The following is a 24,557-nucleotide window of genomic DNA, read 5'->3' on the forward strand; positions in this document are numbered from 1 at the left end:
ACAGCCCCCTTGACAGTAATGGCGTGCGTTTACTCCGGCGCTCCCCTGCGGCTGAACACATACAGGGGCGCTCCACCAATGAGGCGAGTTGAGACACTCGCCTCAGGCGGCAGCGCCCCCCTGGTTACCAGGGGCGGCAAAAATGCCGCTCCTGGTAACTAAGAGCCGAATTTCCGGTTTTCAACCCGGAAATTCGGCTCTTCTAGTGCAGAGAGCGCAATTGCGCTCTCTGCACTAGCGTCGTGCAGCGCCCCGACCCCCTCCTGCGCAGAAAATGTGAGCGCCGTGAGGAGGGGTCGGGGCGGCAACGGAAGGCTGCCTCAGGCGGCATAAAGGCGCGGATCGGCGCTGAACACATAAAACCATAACGCAGGGGAGCGCAGTTTAAAACCCCGTGAGTAAGGGCCCTAAGGGGTTGTTAAAGGGGAGTATAACACCTTTTTGCATATTATCTTACTTAAGAAACATCTATGTTTGCTATCTATGTTATTTGTTATTTCTTGGTCCAATCAGGGGAGAAAAAAATGTTGCGCTTCAAAAAAATTGTCACCCATAGACTTTAATGCATTTCAGCAAATTTTTGGAGAGGCGAAATGGGTCAAATTTGCCCATCCAGTGCTTGTCTATGGACAGGACGTGTTTGATGCACCTCCTAATGCTATATTAGACACTGAGCACCAGATTTTTCATCCAGCATTCAGTGCAGACCACCATGTCTCACAGAGGGCGCAAGTGCTTCAAAAATAAGCACTCTCGCTCCCCTTACTGCTCTGCACTTGTGTCCCCCTCGTAGGGTTGCCATCTGACCACTTTAATACTGGCCCATATTGAATTCACATCCTGTATGGTTAATTAGGAATACATTTGGTTACATGCTGCAGACTGAACTGATTTATGTGCAGCCACGTAGCATGTAAGTTAATTGCTAAACTAGCCAAGCAGGATGTGGATTCAATATAATGGCAGTATTAAAGGGGTGAAGTGGCAACCCTAGGCCCCCCAGGGTCAAGAATGACCCCTTAGTTATTAATGAATCAAATGTATTGTGCAACATGCAATTTCACCATTGTTGCAGCCCAACTCTTAACCATCACAACGATTCCAGCTGACTGTGTATCAGGTTCAGCTGGAGTGATGTGGCCCTCTCTCCTATAATCACTGGCTGGTGCTAGTAGAGTTTGCGGATATGTTAGCTGAGAGTCTGTAGCTGTAATCAATTTATGAATAAAAACGGATGGATTTCCATTGTGTGGTTCAAATTAACTTTTGTCAGTTGATCTTTGTCAGTAAGGGCTCTTACAGACGAGGGTTTTTACCTGCGCTCCCCTGCGTTCCGTTTTTCTGCGTTCAGCCGCAGGGGAGCGCAGGAATAGACAGATTATATTTTTTCCAATGAGGCTGTACTCACATGTAGGCTCAACCTGCGTTCGGCGCCTACACGAGCCTGTGTGAGTACAGCCCCATTGGAAAAAATGTAATGCGTCTATTCCTGCGCTCCCCTGCGGCTGAACGCAGAAAAACGGAACGGGGAGCGCAGGTAAAAACGCTCGTCTGTAAGAGCCCTTAAAGGGCTGTTTTTGTTTTGATCGTTCCTCCTGCCAAAAGATACAGTGTGTTCCCATTCGGGCAGAGCAAACATAAGGAAAGATCCCCAAAAGCTTATACCCCACAATATATATATGTATCATATATGATCTCCAATAAGAGAGAATTCAGTGATTAATAGTCACCAACAAAGCATGGGCAATTAACTGTTGATTTGTGCTATATGCAATTCATTCATTATAAACTGAAATTAATACCCAGACAAGAAGGCTTGCATTATATGCATCTAGAATAAATAAGGCATGATGACATTTATCCAAGGGAGCCAGGCTCTGCTTTTCTGGATTCATCATGCTAATATTTATAGACTTGATATCCTCTGTCTCATTAACAAGTGATTGATGGCAAGAGGATATGGCAATAATATTTGAACAGGGATCAAGATCTCACACTTATTCAGCTGTAAGGTCGACACCTGTAGTTGGAAGGGATGTGAAGAATTTGCAAACAAGACTACATCATAAAAATAAAGCAATTTCCAACTGTTGTCATGGTTTTTTACAAAAAAAGTCATGTCCAACTAATCTTTTTTATGAAGAAGTAAGAAGGGATTTAGATAAAAGAAAGGGCAGTTGCTGCAACTGATTTTGGTTTTTCTAAAGCTTTTTTTTTTACAAAAAAAAAGATAAATATCAGAAACATGACATGGATGAGAAAACCTGTACATGGAGAGAAAAACAGCTAAAGGGTACAGCACTCAAATAATCAGATTTCATATATATTTTCATATTGGGCTATGGTAAGCTGTAGCTTCAGTATTGGATCTTGTTTGTCCTATTTCACATTTACATATTGCTATTTTAATATTTTTGTCACAATTGAGGTTTGAATGAACACAACTGAGGTTTTGCATTTCAATGGATTTAAGAACTAAGTATGACTACCCAAAGCAACATGTCCCCCCTGTCAAAATAATGTTACACAATATAATTTTTTTGCTTGTACAAATAAACATAGACAAATCTTAATGATTCCACTACAGATCATGGCATTACATTGCCTGAAAGAAATAGCGAATACAGTTATAAAATAAAAGACTTGATTTATAGGACCTTAGGCCTGTGATATACTAGAAAAGCTCTCTCATATATTAATACAGGTATGGGACCTGTTATCCAGAATGTTTGGGACCTGGATCTTTCTGTAATTTGGATATTCATACCTTGTCTACCAGAAAATCATGGAAAGATTAAATAACCCCAATAGGCTGGTTCTGTTTCTAATGTGGATTAAAAATATCTTAGTTGGGATCAAGTACAAGATACTGTTTTATTATAAAAGAGAAATCTTTTTAAACATTTTGATTATAATTGAGAGATGGTCTTTCCGTAATTGGAAACTTTCTGGATAACAGGTTTCCAGATAACAGATCCCATACCTGTACTATTTTCAAGAGTCAGAACTAGAGAAGAGAAAAATAAACTACTTTCAGTTGCAATTAAGACATAGGCGGAGGGTGATTTTTTGTTTGTTTGTTAGTTAAAGACATGTTCTCTACTGTTGGTTTCATAGTGAAATTGCACAGAAATTCACCAAAGTTGAATAAACGCATTGTTTTTATAATGTTTTACGCCTCAGAATACTTCATTAATGCAGTGCCAATGTCAGGTGTATCACCCCTTAAATGTGGCATAATCAGGGGCGGATTAATGCCTAGGCTCGCCTAGGCTATAGCCTAGGGGCCCATGGGGGTTTTTTTTGGCAATGTTTTTATTTTTTTTAAAAAATCACCAACCGGCGTCCACTGACCTGTCCCCTCCCCCGCGCGTGTGCGCCGATGGTTGCTGTGGCACTGCCTGGGACTGGGAGAAAATTTAGGCAAGGCATGTCAGGTACATCATGTATCACTTCTATATGTGCGTCACAGTGCATGATACGCATGCGTTTTGTGACTCTGCGTGCAATCTCTCTAAGCCGGGCTGTCTTTGTCAGAATTGGTGCTCGTCACTACTGACTGGTGTGCGCCAAAGCACACGCGGCTTAGTTTAGACAGTTGAGCATGCACTTGTACACGCGGTCCGAAAAGAACAGACACGCAGTCTCTTCTTGCCTAAATCTAGCTATTATCTATCTTCTTGGCTGAATCCTGCCTAAATTGTCTCACTAGAAAGCAAGGCATGGGGGGGGGCAGCACCCGGTCTAGCAGCAGTTATGTGCTTGTTAGCCTGCTGCAAGACTGTCAGTGGACAGAAAAATCTATTTTTTATTTTTAAAGAATTAAAAACTTCAGCCAGGCCAGCAAAGCAAACACAGGCTGAATCAGCAGGTACCGCTGGCAGTGGCTGTGCTCCACTGGGATCAGCATTGCATTGGGGTCCCACCCCAGGCAGTAGCTGCTTATCTACCTGCTAATCTGCTATTTTTGAATAACTTTTTTGATCATTTGGAAGTTAATTGCAGATCATCGCATCGTTTTCGGCGCAATCTGCACCATGGTTTTTAATAAAGCCGACCGCCCCGTAAATACGCTAACGAAAATATGCTATTGCCTAAGCTTGAAACCGATATCGTATTTACACAGTGGTTGGCTTTTTTTTTTTTAAAAAAATGTAGCACGGATCGCACAAAAAAATGTGGTACCCTAGAAGGGGACCCTGTGGAAAGTGTAGCCTAGGGGCCTCACATGTCCTTAATCCGCCACTGGGCATAATTTATGCAGTGCCAATGCCATGTATAATGCCGCATGAATAAACTGCACAATAAATTTATTGCTAGCTTGATGGATAATCCCCTGAGAACATTTGGCAGAATAAACAGAATGCCAGTTTTTTGTATGATACCCAGTGGCAATGGCATAGGGGTGGTTCACCTTCAAGTTATCTTTTAGTATGTTATAGAATGGCCCAGGGCCGGAACTAGGGGTAGGCAGAAGAGGCACCTGCCTAGGGCGCAACAAAAGGGGGGCGCTGGGCAGGTACCTGACTTTTGCCTACCCCTAGTTATGTTCGCTGCTCTCCCCGCCTTTCACCCCTCCGCCGTTCCTCCCTGCCTCCCTCCCCTCAAGTGCTTTACCCCGTCTCCCCTCCGGCGATCTTCTTCGATTCTGCGCATGCAGGTTCACGCATGCGCACGCGAGCGCAAGTTTGCGCATGCGCAGATTCGCACAGGCGCCGCTACTGCCCGGCTTGCCTAGGGCGCCTGGACTGCGTGGCCCGCCTCTGGAATGGCCTAAACATCTTTTCAATTGGTCTTCATTATTTATTTTTTTATAGTTTTTGAATTAACTTCTTCTTTTGACTCTCTCCAGTTTCAAATGACGTCACGTACCCCATTTAAACAACAAATGCTCTGTAAGGCTACAGATATATTGTTACTGCTACTTTATTTTACTCAGTTTCTATTCAGGGCTCTCTTATTTATATAACAGTCTCTTATTTAAATCAATCCATTGTTGCTAGTGTAATTTGGACCCTAGCAACCATATTGCTGAAATTGCAAAATGGACAGCTTCTGAATAAAAAGCCAAATACCACAAATTATAAAAAATGAAAACCAATTGCAAATTGTCTCAGAATATCACTCTCTACATCTTACTAAAAGTTAATTTAAAGGTGAACAACCCCTGTAAACAGGGAAGAACACAGAAGTACATTTTCTTTTATAAGGTAAATTTGTTTGTGTTTTTGCTTGTGTTGTACTGATTTCTAGACCAGGTCACTAAACTGTTAATTGCAGATAAAAAATAAAGACAGAATGAAATATTTCTACTAATATTATGCTCAGGTTGAGTATAATTGCTCTTTATTTTTGGAACAATTTTCTTTTTCATACTTCTTTTTATTCTCTTTTATTTATGCACAAGAACATTTTATTTCCATAAAAACAGGTACAGTCATTCATTGCATCCAATTAAGATGACAACTGGGATTGCAACATTAACTTCACAATTTGGGGATGGGGAATATTAGTAAAGATAATGAAAGAAAAGCAGATTTCATAAACTTTTTTAAAGCAAAACAGTAACCCTGACAACACTGTAATGCTATAAATGTAAATGTTTTTATTGTTTTTGTCTTTTTATTTTGGCCTTCAACTATTCATAGATGAGCCTAGCAACCACTTGAAACTGAGATTCCAAACTATGCAGATACAGAACAATAATGTTAATTATTGTGAAATGAACACTACTGAATGTTGTTCGAAAACATTATTGTTTAGAACCCTACTTCATTCTGAGAGCTTTGCCATTATACGCAATTCTCTGGTATATTTTTTCACTTATTGCAACTTATGCCTTGCTGATCCTTGGAGGGGAGTCCATTAGTATACTTTACTGATCATTATGAAAACATTCAGTTTTTCCCCAGTTTATAGTAAGCTGGAGGCAGAGAGGAAATAGGGGGCTTATAATGCTATTTGAAGTTACATGTACCACCTGAAACTGAAAACTGGAGAGCTGCTGAATAAAAAGCTAAAGTAAAATACAGGTATAGGATCCCTTATCTGGAAACCCGATATCCAGAATGCTCCGAATTACGGAATGGCTGTCTCCCATAGACTCCATTTTATTCAAATAATCCAAATTTTTTAAAATGATTTCCTTTTTCTCTGTAATAATAAAACAGTAGCTTGTACTTGATCCCAACTAAGGTATAATGAATCCTTATTGGAAGCAAAACCAGCCTACGGGGTTTATTTAATGTTTAAATTAATTTCTAGTAGACTTAAGGCATGAAGACCCAAATTACGGAAAGATCCGTCATCCGGAAAACCTCAGATCCCGAGCATTCTGGATAACAGGTCCCATACCTGTACTACAAATAATAAAAAATTAAAACCAATTGCAAATTGTCTCAGAATATCACTCTCTACATCATACTAAATGTTCATTTAAAGGTGAACAACCAACCCCTTTAAACTTTGGGAATAAGACCATCATAACCATATATTGAATATTATACCTAGGGCAAATAGCAGAAAAAAATATAATACCAATTCCATGCATAATGGCATTAGAGCATATGAGAAATTAAGGGGCAAATTTACTTATGGTCGAATATCGAGGGTTAATTAACCCTCGATATTTGACTAACGAAGTTAAATCCTTCGACTTCGAATATCGAACATGTAATCTGCTTTATGTTCAGGCCAGCCATCAGGGGGGAGCGTTGTAGGGGGCCCCCGAGGGTAAGGGGGGGCCCGGCCATGCCACACTTACTTGATTAGCCGGGCCCCCCATCTTTCTGAGAGCTGCTGACTTCGGGAAGGCAAGGACGTTTAAGGGGCCCTGGCCACCAATTTTCTCATAATGTGGGGGGGGGGGGGCCTGGCCACCAATTTTGCCCACCAATTTTTTTTTTCTCATGCGGGGTCCTAGCCACCAATATTTTTTAATGGGGGGGCCCTGGCCACAAATGTTTTTTTATGTGGGGCCCTGACCACCAATATCTTTTTATTAACATGTGGGAACCCTAGCCACCAATATTTTTTTTGTTTTTTTACTGTATGGTGGGGGGCGGACCTGTGGGGTGGGGAGGGCGGACCTGTAGGTGGGGCTTGCGGTGGTTGCAGCCCAGGGGACCTAGGAAATTTTGTCGTATGGGGCCCTGCGATTTCTGATGGCAGTCCTGCTTATGTTATCCTTTTTTACACTTGGCTGCAGCAATAGGACCCCCAGAACAGAAACTGAAATTATGTTATTCATTTAAAAAAAAAAAAAAGCCAAATAAAGTAATAAAACAAAATATCTTGTAAAGTTTTACTTACTCAGCTTTCTGGGCTTTTTATTAATGAATGGGTGAGCTGTCCTAGGGAAAGGCAATGATTCTGTGGGGGCCAGAACAGCACATCTCTCAGGCACGAACTGATTCATAAGCCCCATATACAGTAAATGCCGGGTGAACCATGCATTCATTGTGAGAATTGCAGTGGGCTTTAGCACTTTTCTGCCCAGTGCATCCCACTATATGTGGCTTTGTCCTGCAGTGGTGACTATTTGGCACAGATGATTTCTGTTCAGCAAAAAACAACAAACTGCTGGTGGCCAATACAAGTTGCCCCGAACTTTCTTTACCAGTAGTCTATCCATTGTTGCTGCAGCAATACAAGCGGTATCTGGCTTCCCTTAGTAAAGAAGCAAAGCTACTTCGGATTGGCAACAGAAAGAAACGAAATCCCTCCTACCCCACTCCGATTAAACAGCAACAGTAAAAAGGTTGTTTCTCTCGATGCCCAGCCAATTGCAAAGCATGAGGATGCTCTGCCTTTTTTCTGCTTTCTATCCAATCTGAAGGTAGTAGGAGGTTCAGTCTTCGAAATGTGATCTCTCCAGTTGTTTTGTGGGGAATAGTGGTGTCTTTTGTTTTTTGCTTACTGGGAACAAAATTCTATACTCAAACAAATTTTGTTTAGCTTAGCCTCTCCAATCATTCATTATAATCTGCCCCTGAATTAAAAGAAGTATAGTTTGGGATAATTATACTTTTCAATGCTTTGGGAAAACGTGAAGTAATCGTCTGGCGTAATAAAATGGAAATAGTTACCCTTTTAATTGAAAAAAAGGTAAAAAGAAGCTAGATTTGACACACTCAATACCTCCTTTGGTGGTGTGACAGAGAGTTGATGCTGTATGTATAGGATGTTCAATCTGATGGGCAGTTTTAGTAAGTGTGTGCACAATAAACTACATTCCCTAGGGCTTTAGAGATTGAACGCAACTTACAATTTTTGTGGGCCAAAAGCATCAAGTTAGGATAATGATTAGATCTTTTGTTCTTGTAATGTAAAAACGCCTTGGGCTTAAAATTGTGCTGACACTTTTTATTATTAGTTTAGACTAAGCTGAACATTGTTAGAATAAACATGTATACATGACAGAAATCGTGAGTAAATATATAAAATAAAAGGCTATTGATTTATAGAACCTTAGACCTATGATATACTAGTAGAGCTCTCTCAAATATTAATACAGATGTGTGACCTGTTATCCAGAATGCTCAGGACCTGGGGTTTTCCGGATAATGGGTCTTTGTGTAATTTGGATCTTCATACCTTAAGTCTACTAGAAAATCTTGTAAACACTAAATGAACCCAATACGCTGCTTTTGCTTCCAATAACAATTAATTATATCTTAGTTTGAATCAAGTAGAAGGTACTGTTTTATCATTACAGAGAAAAAGATTTGGATAAAATGGAGCCTATGGGAGATGGCCTTCCAGTAATTTGAAGCTTGCTGAATGCCTGTATGAGCAGCAAGACAGCAGTTGGGAAAATCCATGTCCCTGGTGAGGAATGAAATTGGTGGTGCCTGAGAAGTGATTTTCCCTGTGTCTCTGTAATCTGCCAATTATTTGTGGCATAGGACAAAAGTTAAGTTTATTTTTTTACAGAAAGATTAATGTTAACGCATCAAGGCAAATTTCCCCAGATCACATTTATATATATTTAGTTCCTCAAGTCTAAAGGTATGGTTCCTGTTTTCTTTGATTTTCTCTTATGCAAGAGAGTACTTTATCTAACTGGCGTCATTTATGAACCAAACTTCCGTGTGCAAAGTGCAATTTTTAATGCAATTTGCCTTGTGTTTTTATCCACAGCATGATTTGTGCCTACCACAATTGCACCCAATCTGTCAAAGTTAAAGGGGTTGTTCGCCTTTAACTTTCATTATGATATAAAGAGTGAGACAATTTGTAATTGGTTTCCATTTTTTATTATTATTTGTGGTTTTGGGAGTTATTTCACTTTTTATTCCGCAGCTCTCCAAAGGTCCAAATTGCCCTAGCAACCATGAATTGATTTGAACAAGAGACTGGAATATGAATAGGAGAGGGCCTGAATAGAAAGATGAGTAATAAAAGAAGCAAAAACAATAAATGTGTAGCCTTACAGAGCATTTTTAATGAGGTCAGTGACCACTATTTAAAGCTAGAAAGCTAGTCAGAAGAAGGCAAATCATTAAAAATAAATCTATGAAGAAAAAAATAAGACCAATTGAAAAGTTGCTTATAATTAGCCATTCTTTAACACACTTTTGGGCAGATTTAATAAAGTTACTTGAGTTTTCGAGTTGTATTTTTTGTTGGGAATGGAGGGGGGATCTGCATTATGACAACTACCACGTTTACGCTTTTATTCTAAATAAACTGAAAAGGAATTTAACTATGTACACTTGATGGAAGTTAATGGAATTTCCCATATGGCAGAAACAGTTGGAATAAAAGGCACATTAGTGGTACATGTAACTTCAAATAGCATTATAAGCCCCCTATTTCCTCTCTGCCTCCAGCTTACTATAAACTGGGGGAAAACTGAATGTTTTAATAATGATCAGTAAAGTATACTAATGGACTCCCCTCCAAGGATCAGCAAGGCATAATAAGTTGCAATAAGTGAAAAAATATACCAGAGAATTGCGTATAATGGCAAAGCTCTCAGAATGAAGTAGGGTTCTAAACAATAATGTTCTCAAACAACATTCAGTAGTGTTCATTTATTTTAGTGTGTTTAGAATCAACATTATTGTTCTGTATCTGCATAGTTTGGAATTTCAGTTTCAAGTGGTTGCTAGGCCAAAATAAAAAGACAAAAACAATAAAAACAATACATTTATAGCATTACAGTGTTGTCAGGGTTAATGTTAAATATTCATGAAATCTCCTTTGGTTAGCTTTACTAATATTCCCCATCCCCAAATTGTTATGTTAATGTTGTAATCCCAGTTGTCATCTTAAACTAAGATGCTATTATAACACGATTGTGCAATGGATGACTGACTGTACCTGTTTTTATGGAAATAAAATGTTCTTGTGCATAAATAAAAGAGAATAAATAGAAGTATGAAAAATAAAATTGTTCCAAAATTGAAGAGCAATTATAAAGTTGCTTCCTTTCATCATACTCAACCTGAGCATAATATTAGTAGAAATATTTCCTTCTGCCTTTATATTTTTATCTGCAATTAACAATTTAGTGACCTGGTCTAGAAATCAGCACAACGCAAGCAAAACACATACAAATTTGCCTTACAAAGAAAATGTACTTCTAATTGAATCCCCACAATTCTTTGCACATTTCTGTGATCTTCCCTGTTTACAGATCTGTTAAAGGGGTTGTTCACCTTTAAATTAACTTTTAGGGGCAGATTTATCAAGGGTCGAATTTCAAGGGTTAAAAAACCCTCGAATTCGACCCTCGAATATCGAATTTGAAGGATTTTAGCGCAAAAGGTTCAATCGAACGATCGAATACAAATCATTCGAGCGAATGATAAAATCGTTCGAATTGAACAATTTTAAGTGATCGATCGAAGGATTTTTATTTGACCAAAAAAAACTTAGAAAAGTGCTGTGGAAGGTCCCCATAGGCTAACATTGGACTTCGGTAGCTTTAATTTGGCGAAGTATGAAGTCGAAGTTTTTTTTAAAGAGACAGTACTTATTATCGAATTGTCGAATGGTCGAATATTTTTACTTCGAATCATTCGATTGATCAAATTCGATCAAATTTGACCAATTCGATGGTCGAAGTACTCAAAAAATTACTTCGAAATTCGAATATTTTTTGATTCGAACTATTCACTCCTACTTAGTAAATCTGCCCCTTAGTATGAGTATTTTTTATCATTTGTGGTATTTGGCTTTTTATTCAGAAGCTGTTCAATTTGCATTTTCAGCAATATGGTTGCTAGGGTCCACATTACCCTAGCAACCATATATTGATTTGAATAAGAGACTGGAATATGAATAGGAGATGGCATGAATAAAAAGATGAGTAATAAAAAGTAACCATGGCATTAAATGTGTAGCCTTACAGAGCATTTGTTTTTAGATAGGGTCACTAACCCCAAATTAGAGCTGGAAAAAAATTTAAAGCCAATTCACAAATTGGTTAGCATTATCCATTCTATAACATACTAAAAGTTAACTAAAAGGTGAACTACCCCTTTAATCACAGAATACACAAGGCATTGTGGGAACTGAAGTAGGAAGACTGGATGAAAATAATAATTTAAACACAAGTTCCCCTGATATGACAGCTCATCAGTCGCCTTAACCCATGTTACTAGTTCACATAGCGTCTTATAACTGTTATTATACCCAACCACACAACCTTTCCATTTCAACCTATTAGACATCTCTGCTAAATGACCTTTCTCAGTGGCTTAAATTGTAACAAAGAAATCAATGTAGTCACGCCTAGCTTGGCAGCATTGCAGCCAAAAAACACTCAAGTGCATTATTCTGTAGGAAATAGGAATCTGCCCCAAGTACTTAGTGGCAGGCAAATACCCTTCATGCCAATTACTACTACTGCTACTACTTTCTCTGCTGGCAAAGAAAATGCACAGTGTGACATTAGCTTAAATTTAAGACCCAACAACTGCAAATTCCCCACAACTGTTTCATATGGAGTGTCAGGTCCATGAACAGGAGGTTGTTGGAGTCCACAGTGCTGAGGATGACCACTTTCACTCCCCTTTCTCCCCTTTCACACAAGTGAACACTCTGAGGTTGGAGTGAAGTGTAGGCAATAAATGGACAAAGGTCAGAAGGGTGGTTAGGATCAGGTAAAGGTCAGGGTAGGAGATAGAAGTTTGGCCAGAATCAGGCAGAAGTCAACCAAGCTGAGAACACTAGGAACGGGTGCACCAAGAGTAAAGCGACTCTGCGCGGTAATATAGTAATTGCTGATAAAATATGGGTAGTGTGAAAAGGTTTTCCTCTGAAAAAATTCGATATAGGGTTTGCAAACCTTGCAAATATTATAATGTTATATTGCTCTGCTATACAATACATGCAATTACATTTCTTACTAAGAAAGCATATGCCACCTTCAGGAAGGTCCTGAAAATGCCCTGCCAGCGTTTAATATTTGCATTGCAATAATTGTCTAATAAAGATAGCACATAGCAAAATGCACATTTTAGTTCTCGGATATGCTTATTTATGCTTAAAATAACATATATATATATATATATATATATATATATATATGCTTATTAATTTAAGGAGCACTAAAGTCTAAAATAGAATAATGCTGGAAATGCTGTATTTTGTATGCTAAACATAAAACATGAACTTACTGCACCAGAAGCCTAATTAAACAAACGATTTATGCTTTCAAAGTTGGCCTGCAGAGAGTCATCATCTTGTGACTATGTTCAGGGGTGCTTCACCAATGAGGCAAGTTGAGGCTATCACCTCAGGCGGCAGCGCCCCACTAGGTATCAGGGGCAGCAAAAATGCTGCTCCTGGTACTTTAAGAGCGAATTTCTGGGGGAGGGGGGGCAGCAGCAACTGCTGCTGCCTCAGGCAGCGGAGGGGCCAGGATCGCCCCTGACTATGTTAAACATCTTTGCAAGACCACACATATGCTCATTGTGGTCTGGACGTTTGCTGGGAGGTTAAGCTAAGGGATCGTCATAAATGATCAAGACACCACAAGCCAAATAATTTCTGCTATAGTAGCTGATACATTTAAACTGATTAATAATCAGAATATGCAAACTGCACTGGACCTGTGGATACAAATCTCTACGTGGTCACTGGCTGCTCTACAGGGAAACAAACAAAGCTAGTAAGCAAGTAAAACCAAGGTGGGGATTTCACGGCATACAGTCAGGTGTATTGTAAAAACTGTACACATTTTTTAATTAAAGTATATTGGAGATAGATTTCTTTTTCATTAAAGAAAGTAAAAATTGGATTGAAATTTTTTGCCTTTACATCCCCTTTAATGATTTCATACTGCGTAGATCGCACATCTTAGACAGTCAAACACCATAAAGGAAATGTGTGGAACCAGAGTAAAAGCTACAAGTCAAATTAGAAAGTGTGTAGGACCATAGGGAGTAACACACAACATCTAATCTGCTGACTTATTGTACATGGAGAAAGCCTGAATACTTAGCACAAAGGAAAACAGATGAAGTCAGTGACAAATCAACAAATGGCCTTGACACCAGAGGGATAGGTGAGTATTTTGTCTCTATGACATATGTCTTTGCATTCCCTTTCCCCTGTTCAATAAGATCCATATGTAAGGCCAAAGAGAGGACAAGGGTCCCATGACTAATAATATATTTTCCAGCTGTTCCTGTTCATAAAGAAATTAGATATGTAATACCTGTAATCTTGGAATAGAGACAAAGCGCCTCAAAGTTTCTGTTCATAGAATAACATTGGAATTGTGTGTTCCTGCTGACTCACATGCTGTATCGCAATTATGAGTGAATGGCAATACTCTCCTGATTCATATTCATGTAACAACTGGAAAAACATGTCCCATTTGCACAGTATAGTGTACTGTGAAACAAATCAAGCCAGGTCTTGAGAGCCATATTAACACCCACAGTTCTTTGTGATCTCAGGACAATAACCCTTCTGATGCTCATTAGTTTGTCCCCTGTTGAACGATTCTTTTCATATACCTGGATTTTACATTTTCTTGCATTAAACACCCTATTTTTTAACAGACACTTTAAGCTAAAATTCCTTGATATCAAGTGTAAAATCTTTTAAAATAATATATCTAGCAAAGCAGTGTGTTTTGCAGAGGAGAAAGTAAAAGGAGACACAAAGCGTATTAGGCTCATTATACACAATTAAATGTCAATAAATAAAGTTATGTCAAAAAAACAGAACATTGAAATACTGTAATTAATTAAGACAACCATTCCCTCCTCTGTAATAACACAATATTCTTTTATCCTTAAAAGGACTACACTGGTAACTGTAACTGCCTGATGTGACACTATCTGATGTAAATTGCAATTGGAAAAAAAGCTGCATTTGTGTCTGTTATAGTGAGGAGAAAAGAGAAATCATCAGCTCATCGTTGCTATTCCAATACTGCATGTGAGTAATCTTTGTTTTTAAATGTTTCTCATAATTGATAAAACTGACGTGATTTTTTAACAGATGTGTATTTAAATATGTAACATGAAATTGTATGATTAATTAATTAATACACAGTTGTGTTGGGGGGTATTTAAATCTATTGTGTCATAACAGGAAATGAGGTCTCTGAGGAAGTGTTGTATCACGAAACGCGTCAGACCTCAGACGCTATGTTTACTAGATTGATACTATGTTTAAATAAAGTATAACGTTTTTTTAACCAACCTGGAGACAAGCGATCAATTTTTGAAACCCAGGAGTGCGCTGCCTTTATTCCATTGTGTTGTGAGTAATCTTACCCTCATTATATTACCCTTCTCTCCAGCTTATGGGTGAGATTTTAGTAACTCTGCATTTTCCCAGTGACTTTTGTTCCAGGCTGCCTTCAGAAACATGTTAGGAGGAAGATATTTGCATTAGGCAGGGGGTATCAAGTAAGAATATTGAACCATATTCATATTATTATGAAATGGTTTCCTGGAGAAATGAAGCCCTTATTACACCACACAGCTGGTCTGTATTTAAAAGAATAGCTGTTGATGGTTACTGCACACACGTACTTTTGATTGCTGCAAACCACTCTGAAATAACTACAGTTATGAAAATAACTAGGCATGGCCCAACTTTTTCCTCCAGCTGTAAATAAAGTATAAGCTGTAGTTAGATACTAAGAGCCTAAATTCTGCAGACTCTCAATCCCTAGTATAAAATGTAATCAGCCCACGATAGTTCTTATAATATCATTTAAAATGTGATTGAATAAAATGCATGTTCCCATTCCCTTCATACTAATTGGTCTGGGCTTATATCTGTCATCAAGCAGAGGAAATATCTTGAACAAATCAAATTAATTAAAATTTATTGAAAGGCACAGTTGGAATACATTTCAAGTCATAATTAATTCTTTATGTATCACAGATCATAGAATCTACGGCACTGACATGCAATTACATGCAATTACCCGTGTGCCAGCCCCATAGATTCTAGGTGCTCAGGTTTATATTTGATCTGTGCAGTGCTGTTTATATTCATAGGTAAAATGCATAATCAAGCAGTAGAATGAACAATTTAAACTCTTCAAAAGTGCATTTGTTTCTGTCTATAAAAATTGTATAGGAGGAGGATAAAGCTGGCCATAGACGCAAAGATCCGATCGTACAAATCACTTTCCTATCTCCCGACCCCTACTAACCATTCAGATCAAAATCTTACCATTCTGATCAAATAAAGTAGAAAAAGAACAGATCAGCCAATGTTCTGCCCCTGACAGCAATCGTACGATAGTTATGTCTGACAAAGCCGGTGACAGTCTCCCACGATCAGCAATACATGTTGAGATATTATCGGCAGCCGACAGAAATTTTCTAACCCGCCCGATTCGCCAAACGACCGGTCTCTGCCGGACGAAAAATGTCGGGACTCTCCACACACGGCCCGAAAATCGGATCGTTGTGTCTATGGCCAGCTTCAATCCCTTGATCCCATCCAATATAAATGGCACCAGATATGTAAATCATTGACACAATGGAATGAATTGCAAAGCATATATACGTTTAACATTACAACTTTATTAATAAGTCATAGAAAATGCCATACCATATCATACAAATAAATAATTTCACTTATATATATATATATCATATCTTACATTTTTACATTATATATATTAAAGAGGTGCTTCAAATTTTCCCACATACCATTTAGAGAATGATGCTCAACCATCTCGTTGCAAGAGCAGAAACACCCTTGCTGCTTTCATTCTTTTAAAAGAAAAGTGCTCTGGTTGAGAACCTTTCCTGCTTTAAGCCCCTACTTCATCTGTCATTTGAAGCTTTTCATTATACATTTCACATGGCAGTTCAATATGTAACGTAAAGGTGATTGTACGGGGGTCAAACCATGTGCTACTCTGTATGAGTGGCCATACAAATGTATATCAAAGTCATCAGATGGGCCAAATGTTCTCTAGTTCTACACATAAAGTGCACACTTAGAACGGTGCTTAGGGGGTATCCAAACAGGGAGGAACTGCATGGAGCCCCCTTGTGGGTTACCACACAGCAGAAGATGAAGGTAGTAAGACTGAAAACCCTACAAATGTTTCTCTACAGTGTGCAGGCATTGTAGCAGCTCATGAGGATATTAGCCTCTTGAAAGAGATTGAGGCTGCCAGATATATATATATATATATATAACCAGAAGATATAGTAGAAACAATAGAGCAAGATGAAGGTACCACTTTATATTACTGTTTCTATCCTAAAGCCTTTCACTTTTTGGTGATCCTGGGATTGCTGGGCACTGCTGTTTGGAAACTCCTAAAGGGCCATCAATATGACAGTTCTACTTTATATAAATAGTGTGACCCCCCAAAAGTTCATTTTCATGGGCCCCAACATCATTGAAGTCCAAATTTAACATTGCCATACATATAACAGCTTTCTGATCCAAGGACCAACAGATACTAAACTGCTGGAGTTTGAGGGCCAGAGTCTGGACTGTATTTATTTCAGTGGCATTCTGCAAGCTTCGGTTTTACCTGTGTACAAATGTATAGATATACACAAGTAGTAGTCCAATAGTTCTTCTGCAAAATAATGTGGGCTATTATTCTGATTCAAATCCTGAGTCATGTTCCTCCTCACTGCTGTCCTCTTCATTGTCCGTGTCTGACTCTGAGTCATTGTAGAAAGATATTGTGGCTTGAACAGGAAAGTTTCTAAGCAAATCTGCTGCCTCCTGGTAGGTGTGAGCCAATGACTTTGATTTGGGCCAAAATAATCTGAAAAATAACACAAAACAATGCATTCATGGCTTCTGGAGACAGGCATTAAACATACAACTTCAATCTTTGACACCTACACTGCATTATACTGTATCTGCTATTCTTGTATATAATTACAGTGTATAACAACATAAAAAAGAAACAAGCATGGAAAAGAAAAAAAGAGTAAAGGACAAAATGCCACCCTTTAGACTTGACGTACTGAACTTTCGCCTAACGCAAATAAATGGATCTTTCCTGTAAAATATATATATATATATATATATATATATATGTACACACACATTATTATACATACATATGACTGAATGATATGGCCTTGTATGGCTGCAATTCTATTACAAGACCATTCGTTTAACCTTTGACAAAGCTATTTATTCATAGTGAATTCACAAATGATTATATATGAAGAAAGCATTGCAGCTGTACATACATATATTACATTTATATTCTACAAAACGCAGCAAAGACTTTTTCTGTAGGTTTTAATGTATTTCTTGGAATGGGATCTATCTACTACCTACATACCTAATGCTTTGGAATTGGAACAACATATCTGGAGTGAAGGTGAGCACGTGGTCTTCTGGGTGTTGGAATAATCTATATGGTAAATGCTCATTGGCACACGTACATTATAAGATGCTGTACAAGAACTCAGGGTAAAACCAAACCACATATAATATTAAATATATGTGTGTGTGTGTATGTATATATATATATATATATATATATATATATATATATATATATATATATACAGTATATCAGTGTGCAAAGTGCAAAATGGTAGACAGAATGTTTGCAATTTACACACTGCCTTCCTGTTACTAAATGAGCCCTAATGTGTGGAATGGATCATGCTCCTATTTAGTAAAGAATAACACATTGCACACCCCAGCGTGCATTTGAAGCCATTTTAGCACAAAAGCTCTGGGTATAAGTGAAGGCTATGCTGGCCCATTAACATCTGGTTTCCATTGTGTTTATTTCATAAACTGTGCTTTACTACGACTAACACTGTAACACATTTACCTCACAGGATGGTTGTACTCCACAGGCTTCTGTACTTGAGGATTTTCACACAAGCCTCTGGCATATGGCTAGGATAAAGAAAGAGAACGGTTACCGCCGAGGATCTGCTTATTACATTACAGAGCTGCCTCTGTGCCATTTAGCATGTCACTGCCAATGGATATTGGATTCCCAGGGAACATTTTAGCACCGGCCTCATCAAAGGGAGATCATGTACAATATATTTTCTGTAATGCATCTAGCAAATCATTTTCATTAAAATGTCTGAGAATTTCACAGGCACCAACGACTGGATGTATTTAATCTTGTTGCACAATAACATGCCTATAATAAATAAAAAATAAAGACAAAGTAGAGGCCAATCATCTGTTGCCTGTCACTGGTCACTTTCCTTGTGTTCTCACACTGGCTAAGATTTGAAAGACCCCCAAGCTGGTTGCTCCTTAAACCCTAACTACTAAATGACCAGTGAATGCCACCTGAAAGGGAGATGTCATAACCTTCTTGAAAGTGAGCCTGCACAGCTTAGCAGATAGGATTTAAATCCCGCACATGCATAAAAGCTATTATTTTCTCAATGATATATCTGCAGATATTTACAGCATATGGACAAGGAATCCTTCAACTTTTGTCTCCCAGCAGCAAGCTAAGCACAATTTGGCTAAGTCTTTCTATAGTTCCCCTTTACCTAGAGAAAAAAACAAGATATATGTCTGCTAATATCTGATGGTACTTACATGGATATGGGTCTTTGGTTTATGGGATTTAACAAGCCAAGGTCTCCAGAACAACATGTGAGGTCTGCAGAGATGAAAGGAGACAGTCAGATGAGTAATGAAAATACCCTGCATAGCAATGCCAGCTCCTGATACCCCTGAATTGGCTCTGATAACGACAGGTTTGTCTGAACCCCATTAGCTGCTGCTGAAACAATAAATGTTGTGGGAGCTGTAGGAGTAGTAGTGCAGCAACAGATCACTGACTTTTTCTCTGACATAACCCTGTTTATTTCTATTTTACAGATTACTAACATAACAGTGTTATAACATTTATACAGCTCACACACAACATGGTTATTGCTGATACTTTTCTCATGACTTCAGCTGATACAAGTCTAAGTACTGTATATAAAAGAAGAGCTGTAATTTGTGCAAGTGTAGAACCAGTAGCCCTCTGGTTGTTGTAGAACTACAAAGCTCACTATAATGCTGGCTGTAGTATTACAACACCAGCAGGTTTTGAAAATTAATTCTAACACATGTTTACAAAACACAACAAAAAGATGGTCTATTTTCCTTGATCCCACTGTTACACCATACAGTATTAGCTCTGATGGCCCCCAATGCACTGCTGTAACATTAGGAAACATTATCTAATTTGGCAGCATCCTGCAGACATGGCACATGAAATTATCATGATCATTACTGGAGCTTGAACTGTAGGGTAAACACATTTTCATTGCAGTCCTACTGTATGTTAATATTGTAAGTTGGCCAATACTAAATGTATGATAGGGGACATCAATTTCTGGAATTTCAAATGCAGCAATGTCATCAGTTTGTAGAAATTAAGAACACGAATTGTGACAGAGGCAGACCAAGAAGCTCAGGAGTTAAGAGCTGTGGGCATGGGTACTGGGCAGCACAATTCCAATAGACTCCCCTTGGCCTTTGCCTGGGGCATCCCATAATAAGCAGAATGGAGCTGTGTAATTACCGCTGAGACTCTGTCTTGGCTGGTCCTCTGGGCTCACACTTCCACCTCTCAGATAAGGACTTGCGATGCCTGAGGTGCTTGCAGCTGGAGCCCTCCGAACTAAGCAAACCACTAGCTGTCCCACCAATGTCCATAGTGTTGATCTTCTCCATTCCCAACAAGCGATTATCTCTGCACGGTTCTTTGCACTGATGTCTCATCTGGTATGTCCCAGGCTTTATAGCCATCCCTGGGCAGAGGCGGCCCAAGCCAATGTTTACTTTAGGGATGAGCAGCCATGAGGACTTCATGCAATGTGTAGGCTTGTGCTTTGTCGCAAATGGCTTGGGGTTAGAAGTAACAAGTAGGTGCTAATGACACCTTCACTGCTCCCTGTGCACCGCATTTGTGTATGAAACACTACACTCCTGGCTCTCACCTATCCCTTTCCAATATATCTAAGCGACCCTACCCTACAAAACCCATGGGAACATTTAACAGGTGATGGGCCCCCATAGATCGCAAGTACTGCCTCTAATTTGACGCTATAATTAAAAGCAGTCCTTTGCCTGATGCTTTTTCAAACTTTTTACTTGTGCTGTATAATATTTTATAATTACTGCCTATAAACTCAATCAATAGGCAGCAGATGAATGAAGTCTTCTGCTACATGTGGCAGTGGCGCTGCTATGTATTAGAGTAGTGCTTCTGGGGCAGCCTGCCTACAAACCATTGAGGTTTTGATGTGTCCTTCCCGATAACCTTTCACTGGGTATAAACAATAAGCCATTGAAACAAAACAACACTAAACATACATCTAGGCTTTAGCTTAACACATACTAATGAAAAAGATTGCATGTGTGATAAAGTACCGCGGCTTATCTAAAGACTCATTTATCTAATGAATGGTGTCATCAAGCTTCATGGGGGGCTCACTGCCTGCTGCTATGGGAATGAAATTGAGTATCAATAAGGTAGATATGTAAACTACGAGGCAGGTATTTGCAATGCAACACACAAAGATCAGGATCGCATGTGACATGTCATTACCTTTGTGCCATTTTATGATGTCAACCAGATACATGTAACTCATTTTATTTTCATTAAACTCGGGTTATTGCTCAGACTATTTGTAATGCCAACCCCATTAGCTAACAATTTTATAGTAGGGCATAAAGTGGGAGCTGTGAAACAGGTTTGTGTCTCTTCTTTTCTCACCTCCCCATGATGTCTGGGAGTTGCCAAAGCAAATAGGGAATCCTTATCAGTTGGGCCTGCTGGAGTGCAGAGTAGGAATGTGCACACAAATGGCTTAGGGAGAGATTTGGCAGTTCAGTGCTAATCACAATTGGGCCTGGGAACTTCTCAGGCAAGACTCCCAGCAGGCTTCTCTGGGTTAGCTCAGCACAAAATGACTTGCCTCTGCCCCAGCATGGAGTAAATGCGTGTGCAGACCTTTAGCTGAGCTATTGCACAACTGCATGAAACAGGCAGGGAATTATTAAGGAGGAATCTCTCCCTCTATTCATCCATCCATCATCTATTCATCCATCTATCTCTATCATCTGTATTATCTATCAATCAGTCATCTCAGAATATTCTATTTATCTGAACTATTGTGCAACTGCATTAAACAGGCAGGGAATTATTATGAAGGAATCTCTCTCTCCCTCCCTATCTATCTATCTATCTATCTATCTATCTATCTATCTATCTATCTATCTATCATCTATCTATGTATTCATCCATTATCTAACATCTATCATATCATCAATCAGAATATTCTATCTATCATCTATCTACATGTATCTATCTATTGTGCGACTATATTAAACAGGCAGGGAATTATTATGGAGGAATCTCTCTCCCTCCCTCCCTCCCTCTATCTATCTATCTATCTATCTATCTATCTATCTATCTATCTATCTATCTATCTATCTATCTATCTATCTATCTATCTATCTATTATCTATCTATCTACTATCTATCTATCTATCTATCTATCTATCTGTATCATCTATCTATCATCTATCTATGTATCCATCCATTACCTAACTATCCATTTAACTATCATATCATCTATCTGTCTAATCATCTATCAATTAGTCATCTCAGAATATTCTGTCGATCTGACCTATTGCGCAACTGCATTAAACAGGCAGAGATTTATTATGGAGGAATCTCTCTCATCCTCTATCTCTAAAGTACAGGTTTTTATGCTTTTAATATGTAACTGTGAGGGACTCACCTGGCATTGTTCTTATGTAAATATCTTAATGAACTCATTAAGATCAATTCACACTCTGTTTTTGTTTTCCCATTGTTAAAAGGAGTTATCACTGGAGGTAGGTCATTTTATGAAGCTCAGACTCATTAGTATATATATGCAAGCTCAATCTCTTTTGTTACCTGTAGAATTGGGCCGATAATAGCCACACAGTAATTCTGAGTGTATTGCTTATTTCTGTAGTTACATAGAGCCTTTAACCATGGCCAAAGAGAAGACTTTCAGGCACCATATGATGGTCTCTAAATCTAGCAAAGTCCAATCTAGCCTTTCCATTCTTGATGCTATTGTCTGTCTGTCAGAATAGTCTATCTATCTGACCTATTGCACAGCTGCATTAAACAGGCAGGGAATTATTATGGATGTCTCTCTAAATCTACAGTGTCTAGTTATAGCTTCAGCTTGAAGGGCATCAGAGCTGAGGCTATGCAGGGGGATGCTTTTGCCACTCTTTTAGGGCAATGGCATGCAGGGAGATTTGTCACCCGTGTTCAAACAGTGCTACTGCAGGCTACTAAAATCCCGAAAATGGTTTCCCATCAGCAGTGGTGGGCCAATACGGCTTGAAACCCTAGGTAACCCTAAGTTGCCCCTCCTTGTGTGCACGCACAAACAAGCGCGAGTAAATGTGTGGAAGAGCGCACAAATCCAGGATACATAAATTGCTGCCGCAGATGGGAGTCACAAGAATCGGAACTGGGGAAGGCAGCAGAACAAGTATGTGCCTGGCACCCCTCCACCTTTGCTCCCTAGGCATATGCCTCTTCTGCCTACCCCAGTCCCAGCCCTGCCCACCTGCAAGAATGTAAATCACTGATGGGAAAACATGTTTTTACAGAGGACAACAAATCTCCTTGTGTTCCATTGCCCTTACTTATGACACTAACTCGTTCAGAGTCTTGAAGACTCCCTGTGAAAAAATGTATAATAGAGCAGTAGAATTCTTAATAAATTATGGAGTGTAGGGAGTTACCTATAGGTCATATTGACAGTTTTTCTGCTAATAATAGTTCTGCATTAGTAAGTAACTGTTATTTAAAGTTCCTAAACTTGACTGTTTTGCCAACCTGACTGTCCCTTCTCAGACTGTCAGTTAGAGTTTCTAATGCTAACAGACTACTGCTGCACAAATATGGCAGCCCCCTCACAGAGGTACATGGGGGGTCAATGGGTAATATAAAAGCATTGAGCACATACTTTTATGGCAAAACTATAAGTAGCATGCAAAAACAAAGTTATGATAGATGTAAAAAAGAAGTTTAATTTCTGGTGGCAGTCTCTCTTTTCTTATTCAAGAAGCACTTGCATACAGGATACAGTATATCTGCACCCTGAACATTGTGCCTGATTCAAAATAAGTTAGGGAGCAGGAGAGGGGACACCTATGTGGCTATGCCTCCCACCCCTTGCACAAGGTACACTAGGTCCTCGCAATATCACATTTTTGTTATTGTCCTATTATATATAGTGGTGACATGCAGGTCTGGTCTGAGAATCAAAATAGGCTCTGCCATTTCAGGTACACAGAGGCCCAAACAGTCCCCCACCAGCTCAATAAATAGTGTTTGTCTATGGCAACTTACTGCAACCACTCTGGCATTAGCCAGAATCCACAGATTGCCCGTCTGGGCCTGGTGACATCAGTTATTCAATGCTTTACAGAGATTATACATCACTCACGTCAATCCATGTTCGAAAGGAGCTTACAGTCTATGTCGCTATCACATTCAAACACTATTGTCAATTTTATCATGAGCATTCATTTTATCAAATTTTATCATGATTTTTGGAATGTGGGAACTCCTTCCCCCCAAAATGTTTGTGTTTCAGTGCTTTGAAATAAAAACATGACACAAATCAGCACTACAGTGTATATCATCCAGTAAAAAAAGAGAACTGGTCAAGTGTCTGAATAAACAGTGCAAAACACTGGAAGTACTACTGTAAGCTGCCATACACGGTGTATTGGGTCAGTGTGGGGCTGTTTGGGCCTTTGTTTACTTGAAATGCCATATGCCAGATCAACCTCTGGTGTTTTTTAGATAGTGGAGAAACAGCTGAAACTGCCCATTCCAGACATTGAGAGTACAGGTAGTTATCAGCCTAAATAGCCTTTAATGCACATTTTCAGATTGAGAACCACCAATGCTCCATTTGCCTAAATGTTATGCAAATGTATGTTTTTCTGTTTTCTAATGACTGACTTGTGTCTGTTTGCTGTCGTCCGCTTGCCCCTCTATTAACTGAATAAACACAAGCCCTTAATTGACAGCACTGCAGTAAACAATAAAGTGCTCCTGTCTTTCTTTTACA

At 39.0% G+C, this 24,557-nt stretch overlaps 1 protein-coding gene and 1 long non-coding RNA gene across 2 annotated transcripts; one reads left to right on the forward strand and one right to left on the reverse strand.

Annotated features, from left to right (window-relative positions):
• The first annotated feature begins 12,877 nt into the window (after positions 1-12,877).
• Positions 12,878-18,544, forward strand: LOC108716889. Its single transcript, XR_001935786.2, has 3 exons — positions 12,878-13,519; positions 14,265-14,403; positions 18,270-18,544. It is a non-coding gene; the product is annotated as an uncharacterized LOC108716889 (long non-coding RNA).
• On the reverse strand, positions 15,994-20,362 carry ripply2.2.L (ripply2 homolog, gene 2 L homeolog). Its single transcript, XM_018263426.2, has 4 exons — positions 19,979-20,362; positions 19,000-19,063; positions 18,263-18,330; positions 15,994-17,227 (listed from the first exon to the last, which is right to left on the reverse strand). Exons 1-4 carry the CDS (start codon positions 20,266-20,268, stop codon positions 17,053-17,055), a joined length of 597 nt encoding a protein of 198 aa, XP_018118915.2. The 5' UTR covers positions 20,269-20,362; the 3' UTR covers positions 15,994-17,052.
• Positions 20,363-24,557: the final 4,195 nt, after the last annotated feature.

The sequence above is a fragment of the Xenopus laevis genome, chromosome 5L (genome assembly GCF_017654675.1).
Source record: "Xenopus laevis strain J_2021 chromosome 5L, Xenopus_laevis_v10.1, whole genome shotgun sequence".
NCBI lineage: Eukaryota > Metazoa > Chordata > Amphibia > Anura > Pipidae > Xenopus > Xenopus laevis.

Coding starts and splice junctions, on each gene's coding strand:
- ripply2.2.L (XM_018263426.2), bottom strand. CDS start 20,268: ATGAAGTCCTCATGGCTGCTCATCCCTAAAGTAAACATTGGCTTGGGC. Junction 18,331..18,999: donor AACCAAAGACCCATATCCAT/GTAAGTACCATC, acceptor TCTTTATCCTAG/CCATATGCCAGAGGCTTGTG. Junction 17,228..18,262: donor GAGTACAACCATCCTGTGAG/GTAAATGTGTTA, acceptor GTTATTTTTCAG/ATTATTTTGGCCCAAATCAA.